Source organism: Plasmodium coatneyi, chromosome 11 (genome assembly GCF_001680005.1).
Source record: "Plasmodium coatneyi strain Hackeri chromosome 11, complete sequence".
NCBI classification, from domain to species: Eukaryota; Apicomplexa; class Aconoidasida; order Haemosporida; family Plasmodiidae; genus Plasmodium; species Plasmodium coatneyi.
Genome location: NC_033566.1, coordinates 623,401 through 645,278, shown reverse-complemented (window position 1 = coordinate 645,278; position 21,878 = coordinate 623,401). Strand labels below are relative to the sequence as shown.

At 39.7% G+C, this 21,878-nt stretch overlaps 4 protein-coding genes across 4 annotated transcripts; all 4 read right to left on the bottom strand.

Annotated features, from left to right (window-relative positions):
* Nucleotides 1-214: 214 nt before the first annotated feature.
* PCOAH_00033070 (Uncharacterized protein) lies at nt 215-3,541 on the bottom strand (the record flags this gene model as incomplete). The annotated part of the gene is made up of 15 exons (XM_020060102.1): nt 215-592; nt 748-823; nt 924-964; nt 1,120-1,274; nt 1,438-1,550; nt 1,646-1,726; nt 1,858-1,920; nt 2,066-2,111; nt 2,205-2,290; nt 2,443-2,534; nt 2,670-2,797; nt 2,950-3,009; nt 3,189-3,229; nt 3,370-3,426; nt 3,527-3,541. 15 exons carry the CDS (start codon nt 3,539-3,541, stop codon nt 543-545), a joined length of 1,104 nt encoding a protein of 367 aa, XP_019915674.1.
* A 1,286-nt stretch (nt 3,542-4,827) lies between these two features.
* On the bottom strand, nt 4,828-13,569 carry PCOAH_00033060 (Uncharacterized protein; the record flags this gene model as incomplete). The annotated part of the gene is made up of 1 exon (XM_020060101.1): nt 4,828-13,569. The coding sequence occupies one exon, from the start codon at nt 13,567-13,569 to the stop codon at nt 4,828-4,830; it is 8,742 nt and encodes a 2,913-aa protein (XP_019916061.1).
* Nucleotides 13,570-15,574: 2,005 nt separating this feature from the next.
* On the bottom strand, nt 15,575-17,632 carry PCOAH_00033050 (Riboflavin kinase / FAD synthase family protein; the record flags this gene model as incomplete). The annotated part of the gene is made up of 1 exon (XM_020060100.1): nt 15,575-17,632. One exon carries the CDS (start codon nt 17,630-17,632, stop codon nt 15,575-15,577), a length of 2,058 nt encoding a protein of 685 aa, XP_019915973.1.
* Nucleotides 17,633-18,660: 1,028 nt separating this feature from the next.
* PCOAH_00033040 (High mobility protein 4) lies at nt 18,661-21,417 on the bottom strand (the record flags this gene model as incomplete). Its single annotated transcript, XM_020060099.1, has 13 exons — nt 18,661-18,830; nt 19,092-19,157; nt 19,301-19,345; nt 19,507-19,594; nt 19,732-19,770; nt 19,898-19,973; nt 20,134-20,162; nt 20,316-20,375; nt 20,480-20,548; nt 20,714-20,816; nt 21,056-21,100; nt 21,246-21,363; nt 21,402-21,417. The coding sequence occupies 13 exons, from the start codon at nt 21,415-21,417 to the stop codon at nt 18,661-18,663; spliced, it is 924 nt and encodes a 307-aa protein (XP_019915820.1).
* Between the last annotated feature and the right edge of the window lie 461 nt (nt 21,418-21,878).

Genomic DNA, 21,878 nt, shown 5'->3' with positions numbered 1-21,878 from the left:
ACAACACTGTGAACAAATAAGCCAAAAAGAACGGAAGAAAGCGGCTGTCTCTAGATAGACATACAAATGTACACGCCCCCGCTTATACGTACGAACGCCATAACTTTTTTCATTCATTACCCATTTCTTCCTCACCATTTTTAACGTGTATTAAAAAACTTTAGCAAAACTTTTGTTCAAATTTTTAATTAAAAAAAGAAAATTAGCCCTTTTTTTGCGCAACGCATAAGAGGGATTAGTTGGACAAAGTCGAAAAGGCATAAAGCAAAAAGTAGGTGGTGGTCATCAGCCAGGGTACCTACAGTGTGTGCGTACAGTACACAGGAGCATACCTGTGCAGCAATAAATGTACACTCAAAGTAAATGCAATCTAAATGGTGATGCATATGCAAATGGGAGGTTCGAAAAAAGCCCATCAAATGTTCACTAAGTGGAATTCGTTACAGTTTCATGGAAACAATAGCACAGAATAGGACATTAAAAAAAAAAATTCTTCATTTGTTTGCACGTTTGTACATGGCGCGTATTTTTTTTTTTTCTAGCTAGCCATTTTTTGCAATCTGAATGACGTCCTCATCGGCTAGCTTGTGATCTGGTTAAAAAAAAAAAAAAAAAAAGAAAAGAAAAATGAGCAAACGTATAAATGGGCAAATGTTCACATTTCAGCACACAGCTACTTATGCGCGGTCTGTGCATAAACAAATGCAACTGCTTGCGCAATGGTGTACAAATCAATTTTTGACGTACGTAAGTCTACTCTTTGCGGATTGTGCTTTGTACTTCTTCCCCAAACGAGTGCAAATTTAAAATCCTTAATCATGTCCTAAAAGAAAAAGGTAATGGCATTGGTATTTATCAGTGTTGGCATATGTCATAAAATGGGTGGAACACAGTCAGTACAGTTATCAACGCTGCCGAATTACCTTATGAATTTGGTTAAGCACGGCCTCCACAGTCTGGCTTCCTGTAGAAATGGAAATAAAAAAAATGGCAAATGGGAATGGACGAATTTTGTCATCCTTTAGGAAACTTGCGGCATACCGTTTGGACGCAGCATTGCTTCCATGCAACACCGATTGGTGGAACTATTTCTTAAGTTTTTCCCGCGTAAGGTCTCACCCCGTTGCCTAGTTAACGTAATCGGATTCGTAAAGTCAGGTTTTTCCTTGCGTACTTTGGTATACACGCGAATAATTTCCAATTTCTGAAATATATACTCCTTTAGCACGTCCAAATTCCACGACTTGCTGCTACTTATTACCACCGTGTTTTCGCTGCGAAGAGAAGAGGGTGAAGTCGGCACGGGGGTGTAACATGCGCAGACAAAGAGGTATTCACCTGTTTGTATGTGTACGCGTCTACACAGAGAAGGGTATGCCCACATACACACATATACGTATTTAACGGGGAAGCATTTCTTCCTTCCTCCTCCCCTACCCAGACGCGATGGCGTTAATTTCGTCCAAGGGAAGCATATCAATTTTGTTGTACACATAAATGCACTTAATGTATTTTCTGTTGCCCTCAATAATATCAATGAGATCGTCAACCTGTGTGTTATAATAAAAAAAAAAAATGAAATAAATTTAATGCTGAATTACGAATGTTTGCATTTGAACGAAATCTGCACACTTCCACTTCTTACCGTTGCATCTTCATTGAAGAGCAAATTACAGTTGTGTATTTTATACTGGTGTAGAATGCTCATTATAAGCTTATTGTCCAGCTGAGGGGAGGGGAAAAGAAGGGGATTATTAAAATGGAATTACCCAAAATGGGCGGCCAACACATACACTGCACCATGCTCCGTTGTAAATATGTGCACAGGTTGCGGGAAGACCTATTCAGATAGCTCACCTTTGTTAACGGGACAGTGCTATTTATAACAACGCCGCCGGTCTTCTTCCTTGTCAATGTGATCTAAAAAAAATTAATCAATCGGTAAAATTGAAATAGTTTCCTAAATTAACACATGTTATAATAGGCGTAGGCATACTGCAGAATGAAGAAGAATAATCTATCCATTTGTTCATTTTTTTTCTTTCTCCTTTTTATTTTCCCTTACCCTTTGCGGCTCTTGGTTTATTCGTATGCCCACAGTTTTAAGTTCGCTGGGTAAGGTAAAGGGGGGGGACAAACAATGTTAACATGTCCATAGGTTCGTCACACACTATTTAGGAAGGTTGTAAAAAAGATGAGATTACTTTTCTAATTTTATTTTTTGACTATTATCCCTCGTTGCGTCTAGTATCATCATAATCATGTCGCACGACTTGGCAACAGCTATAACCTGGGGGAGTAAAGAACGGGAAAAAAGCGAAAAATTCGAAATAAAACATTTTACCCACGTTATGTGTGCATACGACGTGCAAATTTTCCATCCCGTGCACTTAAACAGGTATGTACATATATGTACATGTGTGTGTATTCTCTTATACGTACTTGTCTCCCGCGCCCACGACCCTCTGAAGCCCCTTGAATGATCCCAGGCAGATCGAGCAACTGAATTTTAGAATCCTTGTAACTTATTATTCCTACGAGAAAAATGTAGTGCTCAGAAAATGTAGCAGTAGTTATTGGGCATGCATCCTAGTGATTAACACAAATCTTTGACCAATCTAATAAGCACACTCCCCTCTGCTAAGAGAGAGCATTTTTACGAATCACACCTGGCTTGCAAGTCAAGGTGGTAAACTCATAATCGGCTATCTCCGACGTGGTGCTCGTTATTTTTGATAATAGCGTCGACTTTCCGACTGAGGGAAATCCGATTAGGCATATTCTCGCATCGCCTTGTCTGAAATTGGAAAAGAGGGGGGACAGTGACGTGAGTCATGCACGCATTGGTTTAGGCGACGTACATTTATTCGTTATGCTATTGTTATTGTTATTATTTTATTATTTTATTTTTTTTTTTCCTTTTGCTTATTTCTCTCTCATCATCTTAACCGTTGCACGTCAAAGCCTTCGCCTTTCTTCCCTCCCTTGGGGGCCTCCAGTAACTGTGACCTAAGGTATAAGGTGGTTTCAATAAAGGTGTTTTAAATTGGGACACCCAATTGGGTGGATGCTGACATGCGTACATAACACGGCAGCGTCATGCAGCACTGATGAGGTGTGCATTCACGGTATCCGTCTCCTTCTCCTGTTCAGACAGAAATGGGGACCCCATGTCCGCATCGATGTACCTATATTTGGCTAGTTTAGCTTTCAGTTGACCCAAGTGATACTAAAAAAAAGGGTGCACATGTGAGGTGGTCAGACAGGGTTATACGGTTAGGGGCACGAAAAAAGACTAAAGGAGGGATACACAGGAGGACATAACAGCCCACCAGGTAATGTGAAACGTCTAGTAATGGCCCCCCTTACCTCTGTCGCCTTGTTCTTCTGGGTCCTGGCCATTTCGGCCTCTATCTCTTTGATTTTCTAAAAAAAAAAAAAAAAAAAAAAAAAAAAAGCCATTGAGGGTGTACAAATGGGCAACGCATAGAAAAAAAAAAAAAAAAACAGCCCTCAGGTAGCTTACTTCTAGAATTCCCATTTTGACAGGAAAGGAAGTCCGCTTCTAGTAGTGAGAGTTCTATCATAAACTTTATGGCAAGGAACCATAACGAAAAAAAAAAAAAATAGAAAAATAAAACAAATCAAATGAAATGAAAACAAAACTAAGATTGAGTGGTGATGCCTCCTCAGCTCGTTATTCTTAACAAGGTAACATTAATAAATTGCCAAAATTGGGGGATGAAAAAATTGAGGGAAAATTTGCTATTTCCATTTTTTCGCACCAAAAAGGTGGGGATGTTGTAATGTAATATTTCCAATTTTAATCGCCAACGGGAATGATCCTCTCAAGTGTTGCGGAAGTTATTTATTATTTTTTTTTTTCTCTTGCCATCATTTGTGGTGTGAACGGAACTAATTTTTAAAATAGAAAGTGTTAATATTTTTGTGTAACTTTATTTTATTTATTGGCACTACAAATTTTACAGTTCAGAAGAGTTCTATGTCAACATGGGCGTAATTAGCGAATGTAAATTGTGCTAATCATGTTGGGTAGGTGAAGGCCACCCCAAGAAAAAAAAAAAAATGGAAAATTTATATACTGCATTGGAGCCATTTAGATGCTGATCATATGCATGGTGAGTAAACATCGAGTAACGAACGCACAACGCTGTTCCATTCGTGTAGACGTAAAAATGGCGAAATGACGCACCAGATGGAGAAAATGCACATGGAAGGGGTAAACTGGGGGGCGGACAGAAATCCTTTTCCACAAATTCGAATGAACGAGTATTAATTTGGTCTTTTTTTTTTTATTCTTTGTCAAATTTTCGCTCTTTAATTTTGCCTTTCTTCTGGTGTGCATTTCGGTCAAGGGAAAACTCACCTGCGCCTTCCGCAAAGGGTTAAAAGGGCATGTTACGAATCGTTTAAATGATCTGACAGACACGTAATTTTTAAAATGTCCCCTTTAAGGCGCTTTTCCAAACATCGCAAAATACATTCATATGGGGTGATGAAAACATATATGTGGACTTTAAAATGTCTCCATTTCGTATCACACACAACTGTGTTATCTGATCAGACAGGATTGATGGGGGGTATTATCATTTCAGGGTTACTATTGAAATATGCACTTTCGTTCGGCGGGTGAAGGGAAAAGTTTAGCATTTTTAACTGCAGATGAACAAACACAAAATGGGTGAACAGGCATACGGTAGGTATAACAACTATACAGGAGATTGAGAAGAAAAAATTTTTTGTTGTGCGCAAAAAATGCATTCTGCTAGGGAAAAAAAATGCAGAAAATGCGTGTATCCTAATAGGTCACGCCTCAGCCGAGAATTTACTTATCGAAGCGAACCACTCCTTCGTGACAAATTCTATTTCGTCATCAGGATGGTCATTCAGTTCTGAAAATAGCTGATACAAATCTGTGACTGCGAAGAGTAATTCCTTATATCCAATAGTGTCGTAAATATATTTCAAGGTCAGTATTATGCACAGGGTAACATTAGGGCTGGTGTTGTTATTTTCATTTTTTAAGGAAAGTCTCATGGTCATGATTTGTATTTTTTCCGGGTCATTTATATATAAGGAGTAGAGCTCCAATAGGATTAGCTTTAAAATGTCCAAAAGGGCAATAGAAACCATTTTCATGTCCAAGTGTTCGCTATATCTTATGACGTCTTCGTTGATGCTGTTTTTGAAGTGATCGTTTGTGTGTACTCTTGGAAGGTATGCGAAAATATCGAAACAGTTTATGACATAATCGAAACAGGTTTGGTAATATATGGGGGTGAAATTTTTTTGATTTTTTTTTTCATTTTTTAGAATTTCATACAGACATAGGAGAGTGCAGTAACCCAGGTCGAACCAATACCAAGTGCTTCTGATTGCCCCTTTTTTTACCTTCCTTCGTTTTGTTCCCTCGGTAGTTGTAGTATATTCTATGTTGTAATTAGGGTCTTCTTGGAGATCCTCCTCATGGGTAGCGTCACACACCGAGTTGTTAGTAGCATCTCCCGTGATAGCCCCCCCCGCAGAGGAGGAACCCACCTGGCAACAATTCCGATGGCAGGCAATTAGCACAAATTTGATATTGTTCAGGAGGTCGAAAAGGTACTTATTCTTCTCACTTAAGACGGTACCAAAATTTTGGTAGAGCCTGTAAAAGTAGAGGAAATATATCCTCTTTTCGTATACAGTTTTGTAGTTATCCAGGAGGGAACTCGGGTTGGATTCAAAATTCGGCTGCTCGAATGATGCTATTAATTTATCAAACAGGTTTCCCAAGGAGGACAATTTCATTTTGGTAGACATATACACTAAAGACTTGACAATGTTTTCCTCCTCAATTCGTACATCCACGGTTAGGTCAATTATCGTTTTATCTGCTTCAGGGTGGTCACTATAATAGGTGAAGAAATCCCCTCCGTTAAGCTTCTCTATTTTATCCCCCCATTTATTAACCAGCGTGGTAACATAGTTAGCACAATTATTTATATGCGCTTTTATAATATTGAAGAGGAGTCTCAACCCTAAATCGAAGCTTCCCTTATTGGTAGTAGCTAAACTGTTTTGAAAAATAACCAAATGTTGATAAGCAAATAGAGCATTATTCAAAACGACGGATTGGCCATAGCTGTAGTAAGTTGTTTTGTTCACCAAATGGAGGAAGTTTTTCTTGAAGTATCTCATTACATGCTTTAGGCAAAGTTCCAAGTGGTTATTTGAAAAAATAAAAAATAAGTGATAAATATTTAGCTTCTTCAAAGGGTTCATCATTACTTTTCCAATTTGCTTCACTTTATTTTCTTTACTCAAATTGTACAGGTTATTTTGTAGGACATTCTTCTCATTGATTAGGATGTAATGGCTATTTTTTAGAAACAAAATTCTGAATAATTCAATTAGTTGCTTTTTCGTGAATAGGGGGAAGTTAACCAACACCGATGATATACACTTTACTATTGTGTTTAGGGGGTAAAGATCCAGGAGGAAAATACTGTTCAGGTCTTTCAACTTGTTTGTACTTTTTATATGCGCAATTTGGGTGGCAGTCAATTTTTCACTTGTTGCGACGCCGTTTGGTTTGGCGCACTCTGAGTTGTTATCCTCGTCGTTATCACCAACGGTGCAATACAAATCGACCGAGTCTGCATCGGACAGGTATGTCTGGTCCTTATCTGCTGGGTCATCCACGTCGAGAAGAGCATTACGGTTGTGGAGATCCAAAATTGGTTCCTCATTGAATTGACCTTTGATTAAAGGACCAACGCGCTCACAATACTTTCTGTATTCTTCATTTATCATGTCCATCTCGCTGGAGAAAGTTCTCTTCTTTTTCGCCTTTCCAGAAATTGGTTCCTTAAAAGTGGCACTGTTAATTGGCATATTGTTTGTACCTGGAATGTCCCCCTCCTCCTCATCGGACGGGCCCCCGTGTGACAACGCTGCACTACATTTGTTCCTTCGCTCATTCTGTAAGACGCAATACAGCTGCTGAAATAGTGTCCTCAAAATTTCGTTCACCCTCGATATAATAATTATCTTGGTACAATCATCCACATGAATTTTGAACAAAGCCTTATTGAACATGTTATAAATATACATTTGATTTAGCGATGTGATGGCCTTGTCATTTTTCCTCGTGTACAGAAAATAAATGAGGGCGTCAAATATTGGCTTCACATCCGTTCCGTTATTCAACTTCTGGTTCATAAAAATGGACATTTCTTTGAAAAGGTTTGGGTACTTCAATGAATTCACGGTGAGCATTTTATGTATTAGAAATTCATAAAAGTGGAATAGCTTCTTTTTCATGATACTACTAATTTCGTTTTCATCATATGTTTCCTTTTTTAGCAGGTCACTAAAAATGTCAAGTAGGAAATGCTCCTCCGATTGGGCTGCACTGTCGTTTGAGTTTCTACTTTGGTTGTTTAGCTTCTCCCTACATCGGAGTAACTTCTTGTATCCCTCCTCGAATTTGATCTGATCCTTCAGCTTGTTCAGGTTTTGCAAAAATTTGAGCAAGAATACCTCCTCGAAGTGATTCCCCCTCGGGTTAGCATCGTTAGAGGATTTATCAACGAGTGCAATTCCCCTCTCAGGGGTGCTCCCCATTTTGAACTTGTCCAATACGTAGGCCCAAACAAACGTATCAGTGTTTCGAAAGGAAAATTTCCTAAAGAGGATGTTCAGCTTCCTGTTAATGACCTTATCTTTGGCAAAGCAGAAACAGAGCACAAAATTCTGTAGCGTCAAAATGTAGATAAAATAGGAAATAGATTTTATTGCATTTGTATTCAGAGTGTTAACTATAGAAATGAGGGAAATTATTTTGAGGCAGAGATTCTGGTTGTTCTTAACTTTCTTCAGATGCGGCTTCAAGTACTTCAGCTTGGATAGAACATACTCTGGGTAAATAGCGCTTAAATCTTCATACGTAGATTGCAGGTCTGTTGTTTTTGCTGGATTGTCTCCCCCATTTGTGTGGCCCCCCTCCACCAATTCATCCTTCTCAGGACTGTGTGGACAGAGATACAGCCCCAGAAGAAGCAGCAAGTGGTTGTTGATACAATAATCTACATCGCTGGTAAAGTAAACATAGCAAATTTCCAGAAGGTAGTTCTTACACGCGTGTAATTTTTCCAACTTAATTTTTATTATTATGTTTAGGAGGCAAATGGCTATCACATATGAGGTGTATTTTTTGTTGAAGAGGAAAATTAAATTGTTCACTAGGACGGTGAAGTGCTCTAAATTTATTTCGTTCTTAAATATGCGGTTAATAAATGTGCACATGTAGGCAAACGTGTGCAGGTGGTAGTGTCTGTCCATGTCGTCATCTTGGGTAATCTCCAACGTGGGTAATCTGCGGGTGGAGCTTACACTTCCATTATGCTCCTTGCAATTTAGACGTTCCTCTGCTGATTCTCCTTCTGCATTGGCATCAGAATTTGCCCTTATATCACCTCTACTTTCCCCTTCGACCGCACCAGCGGCAGCCCTTTTCGTAGCCTGCACAAAGAGCAAAATCTTCCTCCTAATCGTTTTATCCAAAATGTGCGCCAAGGGCTTCAGATGAGCTGTAACGTCCTCACACAGGTAAAATATATTTCTTTCGAAAAAGGAAACAACTTCGGAAAGGAAATTATTTCCAGTCAGCGAAAAGTGCTGCGCTACCAGCTGGGGCACTTCATATATAAGGCTGCAAATGTTGCTTATATATTTTAGTAGCTTTAAAAACAGGATGTCGTTTATTTGTGCGTACTTGGCAATTTTTTTAAATATTCTAATGTGCGTTTCTACGAACTCGGTGTGTGTGGGGTCCTCCACGGGGAACTCTGCGCTTTCGTTGCAGGCGGCACCGACTTCCCCGTCACCCGACAACGCAGTTACAATTTTAAGGATGGCCATGTGACTTGCGGAGGGGCCTTCTTCCCTGCCCACCTGTATGATCTGCTCCTCCATAAACAGCAATATTTTGTTCCTCTCTTTTACACTACTCACATTTTTGCACATGAGCAAAATGGAGTGATAATCGTGATGCGCCTTCTTCACAAAGAATTTCTTAAAAAGCATCAAATTGGCTACTTCTAATTTTTCAATGGATGTCTGCAAATCTTTGGTGAAGAGACAACTGGTGGCAAAGTTCCTAATACACAACAACTGGACTGTTAGATACTTGTTCTTACGATTTAGGACGTGCTGTATTACCCCTTCGCAGATTGCCTTTATTTCTACTTCTTTTTTGAAATATGAATTTGTGAACAGATTTTCATAGTACTTAAAAAATCCCTTCAGATTTTGGAAGAAGTTTTTGTCCGCTTCTTCCCCTCCTGGATCGTTCATTATATTTCTGTATTTAATTTTTTTTATTTTTTTCTTGCTGTTCAATGGTTGTACATCTGAGCATTTCTTCATTTGGAACTTTTGTGAATTCACTTTTTTGAGGAGTTTCGCCGGCACGTAGGGGGATGCACTCGTCTTGGTTGCGCTGTTATCTTGGCCAGTGAAGTAGTTCATCCAAGTGGTGAGCTTACTCGTGGTACCATTCCCACTAGGGACGCTTCCCTCCGTTGGGACTTCCCCTCCGTTTTGCCTAGCTGCACGCCTGCCCCGTTTTACAGTTGCGTTCTCCAAAGCGTTAACGTAATAATCGACCAGATGAAGTAGGAGAAATAGTTCCCTCTTCTCCAGCAAAGCTTCACTTTTAACATCCAACATGGCCTTATAAATTTTGGTAATTTTATATGGGTATGAATTTCTTCGCATAATTTTTCTCAAAAAGGCTAGTATTAAAGCTTCCTTCAAAAATTCCCCATAAAAAAATTTTTTCCGATTTAAGTTCTGGAAATTGGACAGAAAGGTATCAAAAAAGGGTCTACTTAAATAGGCAAGAATGAACAAGTAGTATTTTCTTTCTTCATAACCTTCATAGTTTATTCCTGGTTTGCTATTCCCTTGGCGACCTGAAAAGACATACGTAACGGTGTACTCATTGGAAGGTGCTGAAATCATCTCGTTGGAGTTACCCTCGCCATTATGCTGCACATCGGGGAAGCCGCCCCCTTCTTTCTGCTTGTCGTCCAATAGATGAAAGACCCCTTGGAATTTCTTCCCCCTCTCCTTTTCAAACAACTTATTGATGACAAAATAATCGATTACAAAGGAGCTATTTTTAAAACGTTTTTTTGCACCATGGAGCATCTTCATGTGCCGATAAGAACTTGATATGTCTGTAAATATGATCAGCATAAATGAGAGGAGAAAACTTTGATAAAACGACTTGACATTTAAATTTTTAAATAATTTTATTCTCACTCGATATAATTCTGCAATGATTGTTTTGAATATATTTTTGTCTTTTATATGCTTCTTCGTTTTTTCCATTTTGAAAATGCAGAAGAAGAGGTCCAAGGTTTGGAGCACAAACTGGATGTATTCGTTGCTGGGGGGAAATGTGTTCAGGTATTTACAGTACAGGTAAAAAGTCACTGAGGAATTTATCCTCCTAAATTGTAATATGGTTTTTTGAAACAACTCCTCAGTGCTTTTGTAGATGTTGCTTTCTGACTCTTCTCTAATGGAGCTGACGTTGTCGAGGTGTCTGAATACACATTTGAGTATGTTCACGAGGAAGCGTTTTAAGTCTTCTCCGGGTGGGCAATTGCCTTCCACCGGACAATCGTTCACTTCTCCATCTTGGAGCATGTTTCCACCTATGTATTCCTCTAGGGAGTTCCCCACTTCTTCCGACAAGTAGCGTGCAATTCTGCACAGTATGAGTGCCCTGAAGGGCATGCTGTGCCTTATCACCCCTTTGATGTTTTCGCAGCGGCGCTGCTTCATTTCTGCTTGGAAAAACTCCTCAAATGAGCATCCTTCAACTGTTAAGCCTTTCACCCTTGTTAGTAATGTTAGAAAGGCCTCCACCAGTTTGTAACTACCAGATAAAATATTTCTCGAAAAGAAGGAACTGTTCGGGTAGAGCTTCTTATTCCGTAGGTAGTCATAAAGGACGAAAAAAAAGGCAAAATTCACGTTGACAAATTTTTTAAAAAACTTCTCATTTTGCAATTTTGTTTTATTCTTAATTTCCAGCTTGCTCAATTTGGTAAGGAACAACTTTAAGTAAAATTTCAAAAAGGATGTGTTCCTTTCGTTGTCTATTTCACAAAAGTTGCGATGCTTCAGTTCATTGAAAGCGTCAAACATTATTCGGTATAGATACTTCTTAGAGGGGAAGAAATAGATTAGTTCTTTTTCGTACTTCTTCATGTAGTCCACCATCTGGATTTTATTTTGCCTGAGCTGGTAGAATATTTTCCCGTACAGGCATTCTATGTTTCGCTTCGATTTGGAAAAATTCTTTCCTTTTTTTATCGTCCCTAGGGAGAATGACACCTCCTCTGACCGTTCTCCATTTGTGCAATCGGTTGGTTCATCTACAGTCACTTCCGCTGCAGTGTCACTACCCCTTCGATGATCATACATGTATTTGACACTCCTGATGGCCCTCTCCACCACTTCAGGGTTGTTAAAATTGACCTTTTCATTATCCATCGCGTTAAAAATGTGCAGGCGGTGAAGTTTGGTGTTATCCCCCTTAACGAGCCTTAGCAAACGCTCGTCTATTTTGCTATACAGTTCGAACAAAATAATTTTTTTCCTAAAAAGGTCACTATTTTCCTTCAAGAAAAATTTAACAATGTGGTACAAGTGTTCACTTCGTATTACAACCTCAGGGTGAAGGGAATTCGCGTGGGATATTTTCCCAATAAATGCTTCCACAACGTTCCTCATGGGTGACGATTCTACACTTCCTTTCATCTTCGAACCGTTGGAGATCCCCTCATCCAGTTCGTTCTCCCTTGATTTTATTAGGAAAATATAAAATGATATAAAATTTACCATGGCGATTATATTGAAAAGGTAATTCTGTTTACTTCTTAACGTTTGCAAAAATATGTCTTCTAGGGGAAACCAATTAAGCTTTAAAGTGTAGCTCTTTATCAACACGATTTTTATCAAATTGTCTGTCACTTCGTAGGTGCTGTTAAGCTTATATAGGAGAGTTAACAAATTTCTCAGAGCCTGGTCATTCTGTATAATGGCGTTTATATTTTTGTCAAAACAGTTTTTCTTATTTTCCTTCACAAAGTTGATTATGCCTTGGATGACTTTCTCGTTTATTTGGTGTTCCGATGGGAGTTTCTCCTGTTGTGGAGTTGCCCCGGTGTGTGCCTGTTCGTCCTTAAGGAAGCTGTCCAAGGATATTTGATGCGCATTTTTGTAAATTACATTTAAAAGGACAAGTAACGAATTCATAAATCTGGAATGGGGGGATGCCTCACTGGCCATTCCTTCTTCTGCTCCTCCTCCAATCGGTTTTGGTCCTTCCTCCCATGTTGATAAAAATTCTGTCTCAAAAAAGGAAAAAATTTTGTTCTTCAAAAAGTCAAAGTTGAACCCCGTTTTGCACTTGCCAATTGCATCTTCGAAGGTTTTTAAAAATTTTTCCAAAAAATCTACGCAGTGGTGGATTTGAAGCGTGGCCATAGAGTAAGCCATGTGTCTGGTGGTAGAGTCGTCGTTTCCCCCCTTTTTGTGTGCGCACTTGATCACCTCGAAGGATTTATCGCATCTCCTGAACAGTACCAGCAACACGTTGCAGTAGAATTCGATTATCTGCACAGGCATGTCTATGTAGCTGTGGATGATATCTTCCGTGACTGAGATGAAGAAGTCTACATACGGGATGGGCTCCCTGTTGAGCCTATCCCCCTCGGTGGCACCAGCACACGTTACGTCACTGCTATATATCAACTCCACGACGTACTCGAACAAAATTTTATATATCGATATGTTCCTCTTTATGTGATGAACAAAAACAGACTGGTCGACATTTTTCAGCTGCTCATGTTTGTAGTTATTTATGAAGAAAAAGGAAGAACTCTTTTCTATATAAATAATCTCCAAAATGTTCCTCAAGTGGGGTAAGGAAAGGTTTGGTAAAATGCACAACAAAATGTCTTCACTACATTTCACATTTATTTCGTACTTGTAAATTAAAAACTCGATTAGAATTTTCACTTCTTTTCTGTTTGCATAAATGGAGCACAATTTTAGGAATGATTTCACTTTTTTCAAGATAACGTTTTCTTCCTCCTGCGTCAAGAATTCTCTGTGCTTCCGAAAAATTTGGTCATCCATATGGTCATCCACACTGGTGTCAGTTTTGTAATTCTCTGTATGCCCATTTTGATACTCCTCCCCGATAAGATTTTCTTCTACCCCTTCATGGTCATAAAAACTATGCAGCACATCGCTCTCCTCCAGGTAGAACAATTTATGGAAGGCTGCAAACGATTTGTTTATGCCTACCAACTTGCGTAGACAACTCTTTATGGATTCTGCGTGAGCTGGGGAGACTATTACATTCTTGTAGACGTTCCTAAATAGGCTATATTTGTTCCTGGTCAGCTTATCGATGTTCTTATCTTCAAACACTTGGACCTGCTTCTGCACACGCAGGTCGTTCAGTTGTTTGCTCAGCATCGTACAAGGGGGGGTTAAACAGCAAATCCTTTATTGCAAAAAGTGCGCAGCGCAAGCTAATAATTTAGCCTAGCGATGGTTGTATGTAGGCGCTCTCCCCGTAATGGCAACACTGCATGGGCTTTCGTATCTTATTGGCCCACGTAGTGATGAGGAGGCGGTGGTACTTTAACTGATAACTTTCATTACTCCCTTAATTTTGTATCATAATCTGCGGAAAGAAAGTAGCCTATTTGTCCTACTCGCTGCGCCCGTGGGGTGACCGTCGGGAGGGAGTTAGCGGTCGATAATTTTAGCTTAGAATTATGCCACCAAAAGTAACAGTCACAGGGAATAATTAAAAAAAAGTCCCTTCCAATTTGAATGTTTCCGGGATAGCCACCTCCACCTTTTCCTGGGTCTTCAAACTTTGTAAAACGCTTACGAGGCTGAATTATGCGCCATTTACTTGCGGCTGCTTTGCTCGAACACAAAACGGTAGAGTTGGCGCAAAGTGGAGACGCTTGTCAAACTCGAAAACTCTACGTAGCACATAAAAGTGGCACGTACAAATGAACAAATTTGAAAATAAAAAAAAAAAATGTACCTCTTTCAAGCTGTACGATACAGGGGATACAGTTCACGATATGACCTTCTCACCCTGATAGGTTATACAACGGGCAAATTTAGGAGGTTCAATTTTTTCAAAAAATAAAAACAAATAAATTGCAAAGTATGAAAGGCAAACGCAGCGCAATTTTATCTGTTCGCTATATAACAACGCGTCGTTCTTTTTTTTTAATTTCCGCAAGGGGGAAAAAGCAAATATATATATTTTTTTTTTCTCGGTGTTCAATTGCCACCTGGGGGGCATAAAAAAAAACCTACAGAAGCTGCCTGAAATAGATGCAAATTTTTAACCATTTGGCCTTGCGGGTGGCGGAATCGCAGCAAAACGTTCCCAGTAAATTTACAACTCTTTTTTTTTTTTTTTTTCCAAAGTGGAATGCGAGCTAAATGTAGGTAAGCAAGAACCCTGTGGGGAACATGAAAAAAAAAAGGAAATAATTTAAACTCCAAAGGGCTAACAAAGTGCGAACTGCTCCCTTTACAAACATGTTGTTTCGTCTTGTTCCCGTTTATGGTGCTACTATGTATGCATAACGTGGAAGAATTGAAAAAAAAAAAAAAAAAACGATAAAAGGGAAAGCCCCTAGCTGCAATGATGCATATCCCTTTATGAGGAATCCTAAACGGGTCGACAGCAAATCTTCGATGTTTTACCAAATGCAGTGATCTTTTCCACGTGTGGTGACCACGAAGTTACGTATTTCATTTTCGAATTTTTAAGGTGGCCCTGTTTACCCCCCCCTGGTTGGTGGCATCACCAGTTGTGCGGCATAGGCTGGGCATACAACGTGCATACATATATATATGTAAACGTGTGCATTGGGGTTAGCGCTTATCTTACGATAAACTGGTTTCGATTCGTTCATCTCACGTGCGTCCACACGGAGGGTTAATGTTACAGAAAAAAAAAAGAAAGAAAAGAAAAACGCGGTGACTTACAAAATTGTCAAATCGGTTAAACACCTTAGGAGGGACAGATGATAGAAGCCGTCTACAAGGTCCGAATGTAAATAAATGAATTAACGAATAAGCGTAAAGCAAATAAAGCAATGGAAACAAATTGAACATGCCGCTACGCACACGCGAATGCCCCTCTGAAGCGATGGAACGGATGGCATATTAAAAAAAAAAAAGGGAACAAATAGATGAACAACATTTGTATATGTTCCTTCCAGTTCACACGAATGGAACTGTTTTGCAAATATGAGTTGGGAACTCGTTTGATGGGTGACCTATGCTGGAATGTTCTCTTTTTTTTTTATTTCTACTTCGTCTATTTGTTTTTAATGGTTATTTTTTCAGCAGAAAATTGCAAAGGGGAAGGATGTTGCACATTTTGATATGGCGTACGTCCTGCACGTAGCATATAAGACGCTGGCACCCCTTTCACTCACCGCTACAACGACTGGAGGTAATCCCTGCACCGGACAAACTGCTCGTCATCCTGAAGTTTGCTGAGAATGATGCGTGCGAGTTCGCAGTCAAACTGGATGGCTTGAATGAGGTGAGAAAAGTAGGAGAAGTTGCTTTCGCTTCGAAGAATACCAACAATAATTAAATGGATGTCCTCGTCATAAAATAAAGTATTGGTCTTGTAGTATAAAAAGGCTTCTATAGTTATATGCTTATTTTCAAAGAAGGGATTATAGCCAATTGAAACGACCGTTTTGTAAATTTTTTTTTTCAATCTGGATATACCAAAGTATATGCCAGGCATAATATCGGTGGAGGTTAAGTTGGAGTAGGAAATATTTGCCGTGGGGATGTTTAAGTATTTACTGCCTCTTCCAAATCCTTTCACGACCGTTCCGTGTATGTACATATATTTTTTGAAAATATAAAAAATTCGCCATGATAGTATGTCTTCCGTTAAATTACAATTTCTCAGAAAAGGATATACAACGTCGTTATATTTATTCGACACATAGTCGGAAGTATTTGAAAGAAAACTCTCCTTTTGTTTTAACACATCCCAGTTGACATCATCACAGTTTGTTGCCATGGAAGGATTTTTCTTACCCCCTGCTACGTTAAAATATCCTTCCCTTTTTGCGAAATTTACAAAACATTCACGATTACTAAATATGAGCACTTCCTCATCGGCGTTTCCAATTTTTTTCAGCTCCTCAAAGGAGTCAATTATTTTGTAACAATTTTTAAAATGCTTGGAAAATTTAAAATACTTGAATAGTGTTTGTGTTAACTTTTTATTGGAACTGAAAAATACTAAAAAATATTTTTTTTTTTTTAAAAAGGTTAAAAAGCGGTACACTCCTATGTGCAATTTGGACAGCACAATTATTCTGTACAGGTTTTCTATTTCCTTCGCGGAATGTTCTACGTTTGTTTGTTTTTTTTGTTCCACTAAAAGGTTTTCCACGCAGAGTAGGTTGTCGAAACTTTTCGCCTTCATGTGCACACTACTGTAGTTTATTAAAAACTGCTTCTGCCCTTGGCACACTGGTGAGGAGTTGCTGAAGCGGTAGGTGCTGCCTTGCGATTCTTGGAAGGAGTCGTCTTGTGGGTCCTCCAAACTCGCTTCGTCGAGAGCCTCGGTCCGCGTGCTGCGATTGGCCCAGAGGGATGTGTCATCTCCGTCGGGATGTGCAGCACACTTTACAGAATCCTCAGCGGAGTCTACCACGCCGTCCTCCTCATCATCATTGTCATCTTCCGCTGTATCCTCATCGCTGTTACTAGTGCTGTTCCCCTTTGTTGCACGACCCAGATTCGTCCCACTTATTTTCGAGTTGCTGCTCAGTTCAGTTGCACACGTGTGCCCTTCCGCGTCGAATGCATCTCTTAACGATTCAGGAGACCCCCTCACATTCTTCCCTTTATTTTTTATGTTCAAGAAGCAGACTTTCGACTCGGTCACGTTATCCATGTTGATGTAATTTTTGTCTTTTATCAGGTCGTGCATGAAGTGGGAGATGTCTCCGGGTTGGGCAAGGTTCCCATGTCGAGTGGGGTCTTTCCCATTGGATGCTTCATCCTTCTTTCCCATGTACTGTTCAGCAGGGGGGTCCACTTCCGTCTGTTTCGGACTCCCTTCCCTCCGTTCCGATGTTACTCCACCCGGGGTAGTTTCATTCACCTGGCCATGGTGCTGTTTGTTCATGTTGCTATTCTCACCCCCTTCTGTCCCTCCTTGGTTTGTCCTGCTTCTCCCCATCAGATGATTATACTTTATCAACACGTCATGTAAGTAACCGAACAGATTTAAATTCCTGTGGATATTGTTAAGATACATGCTGAACATGAAAAGGCAGATGATCCGTTCCCTCCTTTTAGCGTCCCACTCGTTATTAGCACGACCTGCTGAGTCCCCATTCCCCTTTAGCAGATTGTTACAGATATTTTGTACATACGTCGTTATGGTGCTTCTGTAGTTTATTATGTAGTGGTCCGCATCTATAAGTGCGATGGGCTTCTTTCCCTCGTTTGTGCGCATTTTGGCAGGTAGTCGTCCAGGGGGGAGACACACCACTTTAGGGAAGTATCCTTTTGGAAAAGTACCAATTGTGGGGGATCCCCAATGCTTCACAGTAGCCTCAACACAAATTGGCGTTTCTTTATGTCTCTAAAGTACTACGATTTGCTATCCTTTATTTGTCATTTTTTATTTCTTCTTCCATTCCTTGTCCTTTTTTTTTTTTTTTTACTACTTCATTACAACATGATGTTGGGGGGATACTTTTACATCGCCTCCCCTACTGAGCGGTTAACGATGGAGGAAAATTCAGAGCTGCGAATTCTTTCCCTTCAGAATGATAGCAAAAGGTGAAAAGTTACAAAAAAAAAAAAAAAAAATTTACTCCTCAATTTAGCGACGTTATACATGGGGGAGGAATCTACATGTAGCGTTGAATCGGCAGTGGGGTTGTGCACTCGGGGCAATGCGTGGTTTGGCTGTTCCGCTTCGATGAAGTTCCGCCTCCTGACGTGGCCCTTTTCTTTTGCATTTCTGTTACATAACAGTCGATGCGCTTAATTTGCCAACCAGCCGATTTGTGCACGCGTTCAGGATGCAAAATGGCACATTGTTTATTTGAAATAGTTTACATTTTTTTTTTCTTTTTTTGCAAACATTTTGGCTAACATATTGTGTTTTTTTTTTTTTTATACACAGTGATGCGCTTGTTCAGCATTCCAAAAGTAGCACCCTTACGTTCATTCTTTATTTTCAAAGAGTTTTGTGTGGGAAAAAAAAAAAAAAAATACAGTTAATTAAAAGTGACACACGGAAAGAGCATTAGCCTTTTTCACGAAAATGTTTGGTGCGTTCGGAAGGTGAGAGGAACTGCTTTTTCTTTTACGCCAAGTTGTTCCTTTTAGCGGACAGGACAGGAAACCCATTTTTTGTAAATTTATAAAATGAATTGGGTATAGTGACCTGTACGAAGAGGACTGCGCCAAGTGGACCCCATAAAGTGGGCATCCTCCAGATTAAGCTCTTCCGTTTTACCCCTGTCCTTCCCGTCAAGTCTTCTTAAAATACATCGTTATGTCAGCATATATGTTTCTATTTTCCGTTGTTTTTTCCTTGGCCCTGTTTCCTAGTCCCCTTCGTTTCATCCTACTGAGTTTCCTTTCCTCAACGTCGTAGTTGTATTCCTTCTTATCTTCATTGCATAGGTCAAATAGGGATTCTTCGAAAAGGGCAAAGAGGAGTCATATGGGAGTGTTGCAATGGAAAAATTGAGGCATACATTTTGGGAAGCATAAAAGTGAACTCCGTTTCAGGTTTAAGAGGAACAAGGGAAGAACAGCTACTTGCGTCAGAGTAAGTAGCCTGCCTTTGGGGGCGATCACCCCGTTTTGTATTCCTCTCCCTTGTTCCTTCGACAATGCGATAAATGTGCAAAACGAATACAAGTAATTTTTGTGCTTTTTTCTGATTAAACCATTACCGTCGTTTTCGTCCTCCTCAATAAAGAATGTATTTATGCTTTGATCCTTCAGTAGGTAAAGGCAATCTGTAAGCGTTGCCGGGGGGAAAGGCGAAAGGGAAAAAAAAAAGAAAAGTGTAGCGTAACGGCATAAAAACGTAGACATATACATATGAGTTTAAACGTTTTAACAATTCAGGGAGTGCGGAATTGTGCTTTCTTTTTAGGACCTTCGAGGAATTTATATTTTATGCCTTCTCTTTTTATGCACCATACTGAAGGGGTGTAAACAGCAGTTGATGGGGCATTTGTGTGGGCCCCGCAAAAACAGGAAACATACACAAAAATAGCCCACTCATGCGTGGAATTGCAAAAATGGAAAACAAGCGTCGTTCTACATCAGACGCAGCGAAAAGGAAGTTCATTCGTTTTTAACTTATGTCGAGGGATGTGATAAATTTGGACGTGTTCTTCTCATTTTTGAATTCAATGGTTTTGTTCACCAGTTCGATTAGGAACATGATCTGTTGGGGCATGATGCAGTATTCATGGTGGGGGATAATGGAAGGATGAAGTATTCACAGGGTGAGAGGTACCTCTGCATGTGCACAAAAAATTTCCTGAATTTTTTTATCTGCCCTTTTGCGCTATTTGATCTAACCATGGCCTTTTGGAAAACATTAATGGCTTCATTGTTTATCTGAAAAAAAAAGACACAAAAGGGTTACAGCCATGTGAATGGTATTTTGCTGTTATTGGGGACCTGACACAATAGTCCTTTGCTTGGAAAGACGCACTTCCTTTCGAGGCTACTTCCTCTTTCGTACCTTCCTGACGTTGCTATTTAGGTGCATAATTTTCTGAATTTTAACAACAGGAAATTTGGACGTGCTGATTATGCCGCTGTGGTGTGTATGTGGTGAGGAATGCGAAATAATAAAAAAAATATATCTTTACAATGCATCATATTCGTTGTACAGTGCGTCAGTTTTGAGCATGTAGGCCAAATAACGAGGTGCTAAGGAAAAAGGAATAAAATTATCTCTGCTCCTCTTGCCCTAACTTGTCTCCAGCGTCTGCGTTTCCGGATTTCTGTTGAATGGTTAAAGGGAGGAAATGGGAATGGAACAGTTGCAATGGAGTGGATGCAAGATATTAATTTATGCTTTTTTTTTTTTTCTTCTTTATCGGTATGTAGGCCTATTCAGTTCCGTTGTCATGTCTCTCCAGCTCTATCCATTTTACCCATTCGAGGAGTTCTTCATTATACTTTATCTTCAGCAGTTGTGCCTGCTCCTCATACACCTAGAGTAAGAATAGAATAATGGGGAAAACAGATGTATGTGAATTTTATGTTTTTTTTTTTCCCTCTCTTTTTCCCTGTTGTGTTATTCGTTTTCCTGATTAACCTTCCTCTCCTCCTCGGATAAGTTTTTCCATCTGCTGCTCAGTTCCTTCTGAATATCCGTTATTCTAATCTTTACACACGGGAGAAAACAATCATGCAAAGAGGGGTGTCATCATTCTATTCAGTATTGAATATGGACGCAGGATGTCACACATATACGCGCATCATTCGCATGGCTTCCTTCACATGATGCGATTTTATGCCGATCGATTATTTATAACGAGTAGGCCTTTACCGTTGTCTTGTTTTCAGACTTCTCCAGTAGAAGTTGCCTCACATTTTCCCGCTCGGAGTTACAAAAGAGTAAATAAGACGAAGGCGGGATTTTGGGTTTTTTCCTGCACGTTTTTTTGGGGGTAATAATAATAAGGGGAGTGGTAAGCCTTACAGTTTAAGACGATCATGGCAAGGCATCTTAAACCGGCTTAGTGGTACGAAAAGCACCCTCCTTTCGTTGCTCAAAATGGCCACTTTGGTTATCTGCGCTACGACTTCGCTGGTCATGTTTGCCCTTTGTTTTAACCGGTTGCGCGCTTTTTAATTCGTATGGCATTATTCTCTCCACGATTTATCGTACCTGTCCATTTTACTTTTCCCCGCGCTTTTTTTTTCCTCTTTTTTTCTGATTAAATTGTGGGGAAGTGAAGGAGAGGTCTATTCCATGTTATAAATGTGACGCCAATGACACATGGAGTTTTTCTTAAAATGTGTATTTTCTAGTGGTAAGGATTTTTTTTCTTTTCGGAATGGCGTATGAGGAGTAGTACCGAAGAAGGGCCCTGGACTGCCTAGGCAAAAACGCGGAAATTCGCGCACATGGAAAATAAAAAAAAGTATTAAGAAAAATAAAAGCCAAATGAATGTGATAGGGATCCTTAAGTCGGACTTGTAATTGAAGGAACAAAATGAGGGTTGATTCTAACTTTTTTTTTTTTCCATCTTCCCCATTGGGAGGTGTTCACACAGAGGGTGTTTTTTTTTTTTTTTTTTTTTTTTTTTTTTTTCCACTTTCGCCTTTCCCGCACTGTAGGAAGTGCAAAACTGAGTGGCGTTATTTCGAAGAAGCGAATTTTTTAGTTGCAAAGATGGCGCAATTCCCGTTAAGTGTTTTTATTTATTAATTTTTTTTTTTACAGCTCTGTTATTTGTTTTTGTTTCTCTTTTTCTTCCCCGCTGCAGTTTATCCTCTTTGGGTACTGCTTCATGACTACGTTTTTTCCGAAAGGGTTCTCCATTAGCAGGTTGTGCGCATGTGTGGTAGCTCCTTGTTAAGGTTCCCTTCCCAGGCGGGAATTTCGAGTTGGTAGTCGGTGGGCTGCCTTACTAAGCGACGCGCTTTTCAATTCATGGGGCCATTCTCCACGTAATGTTGTGCCCCATCGGCCCATCCGTCAGTGGAA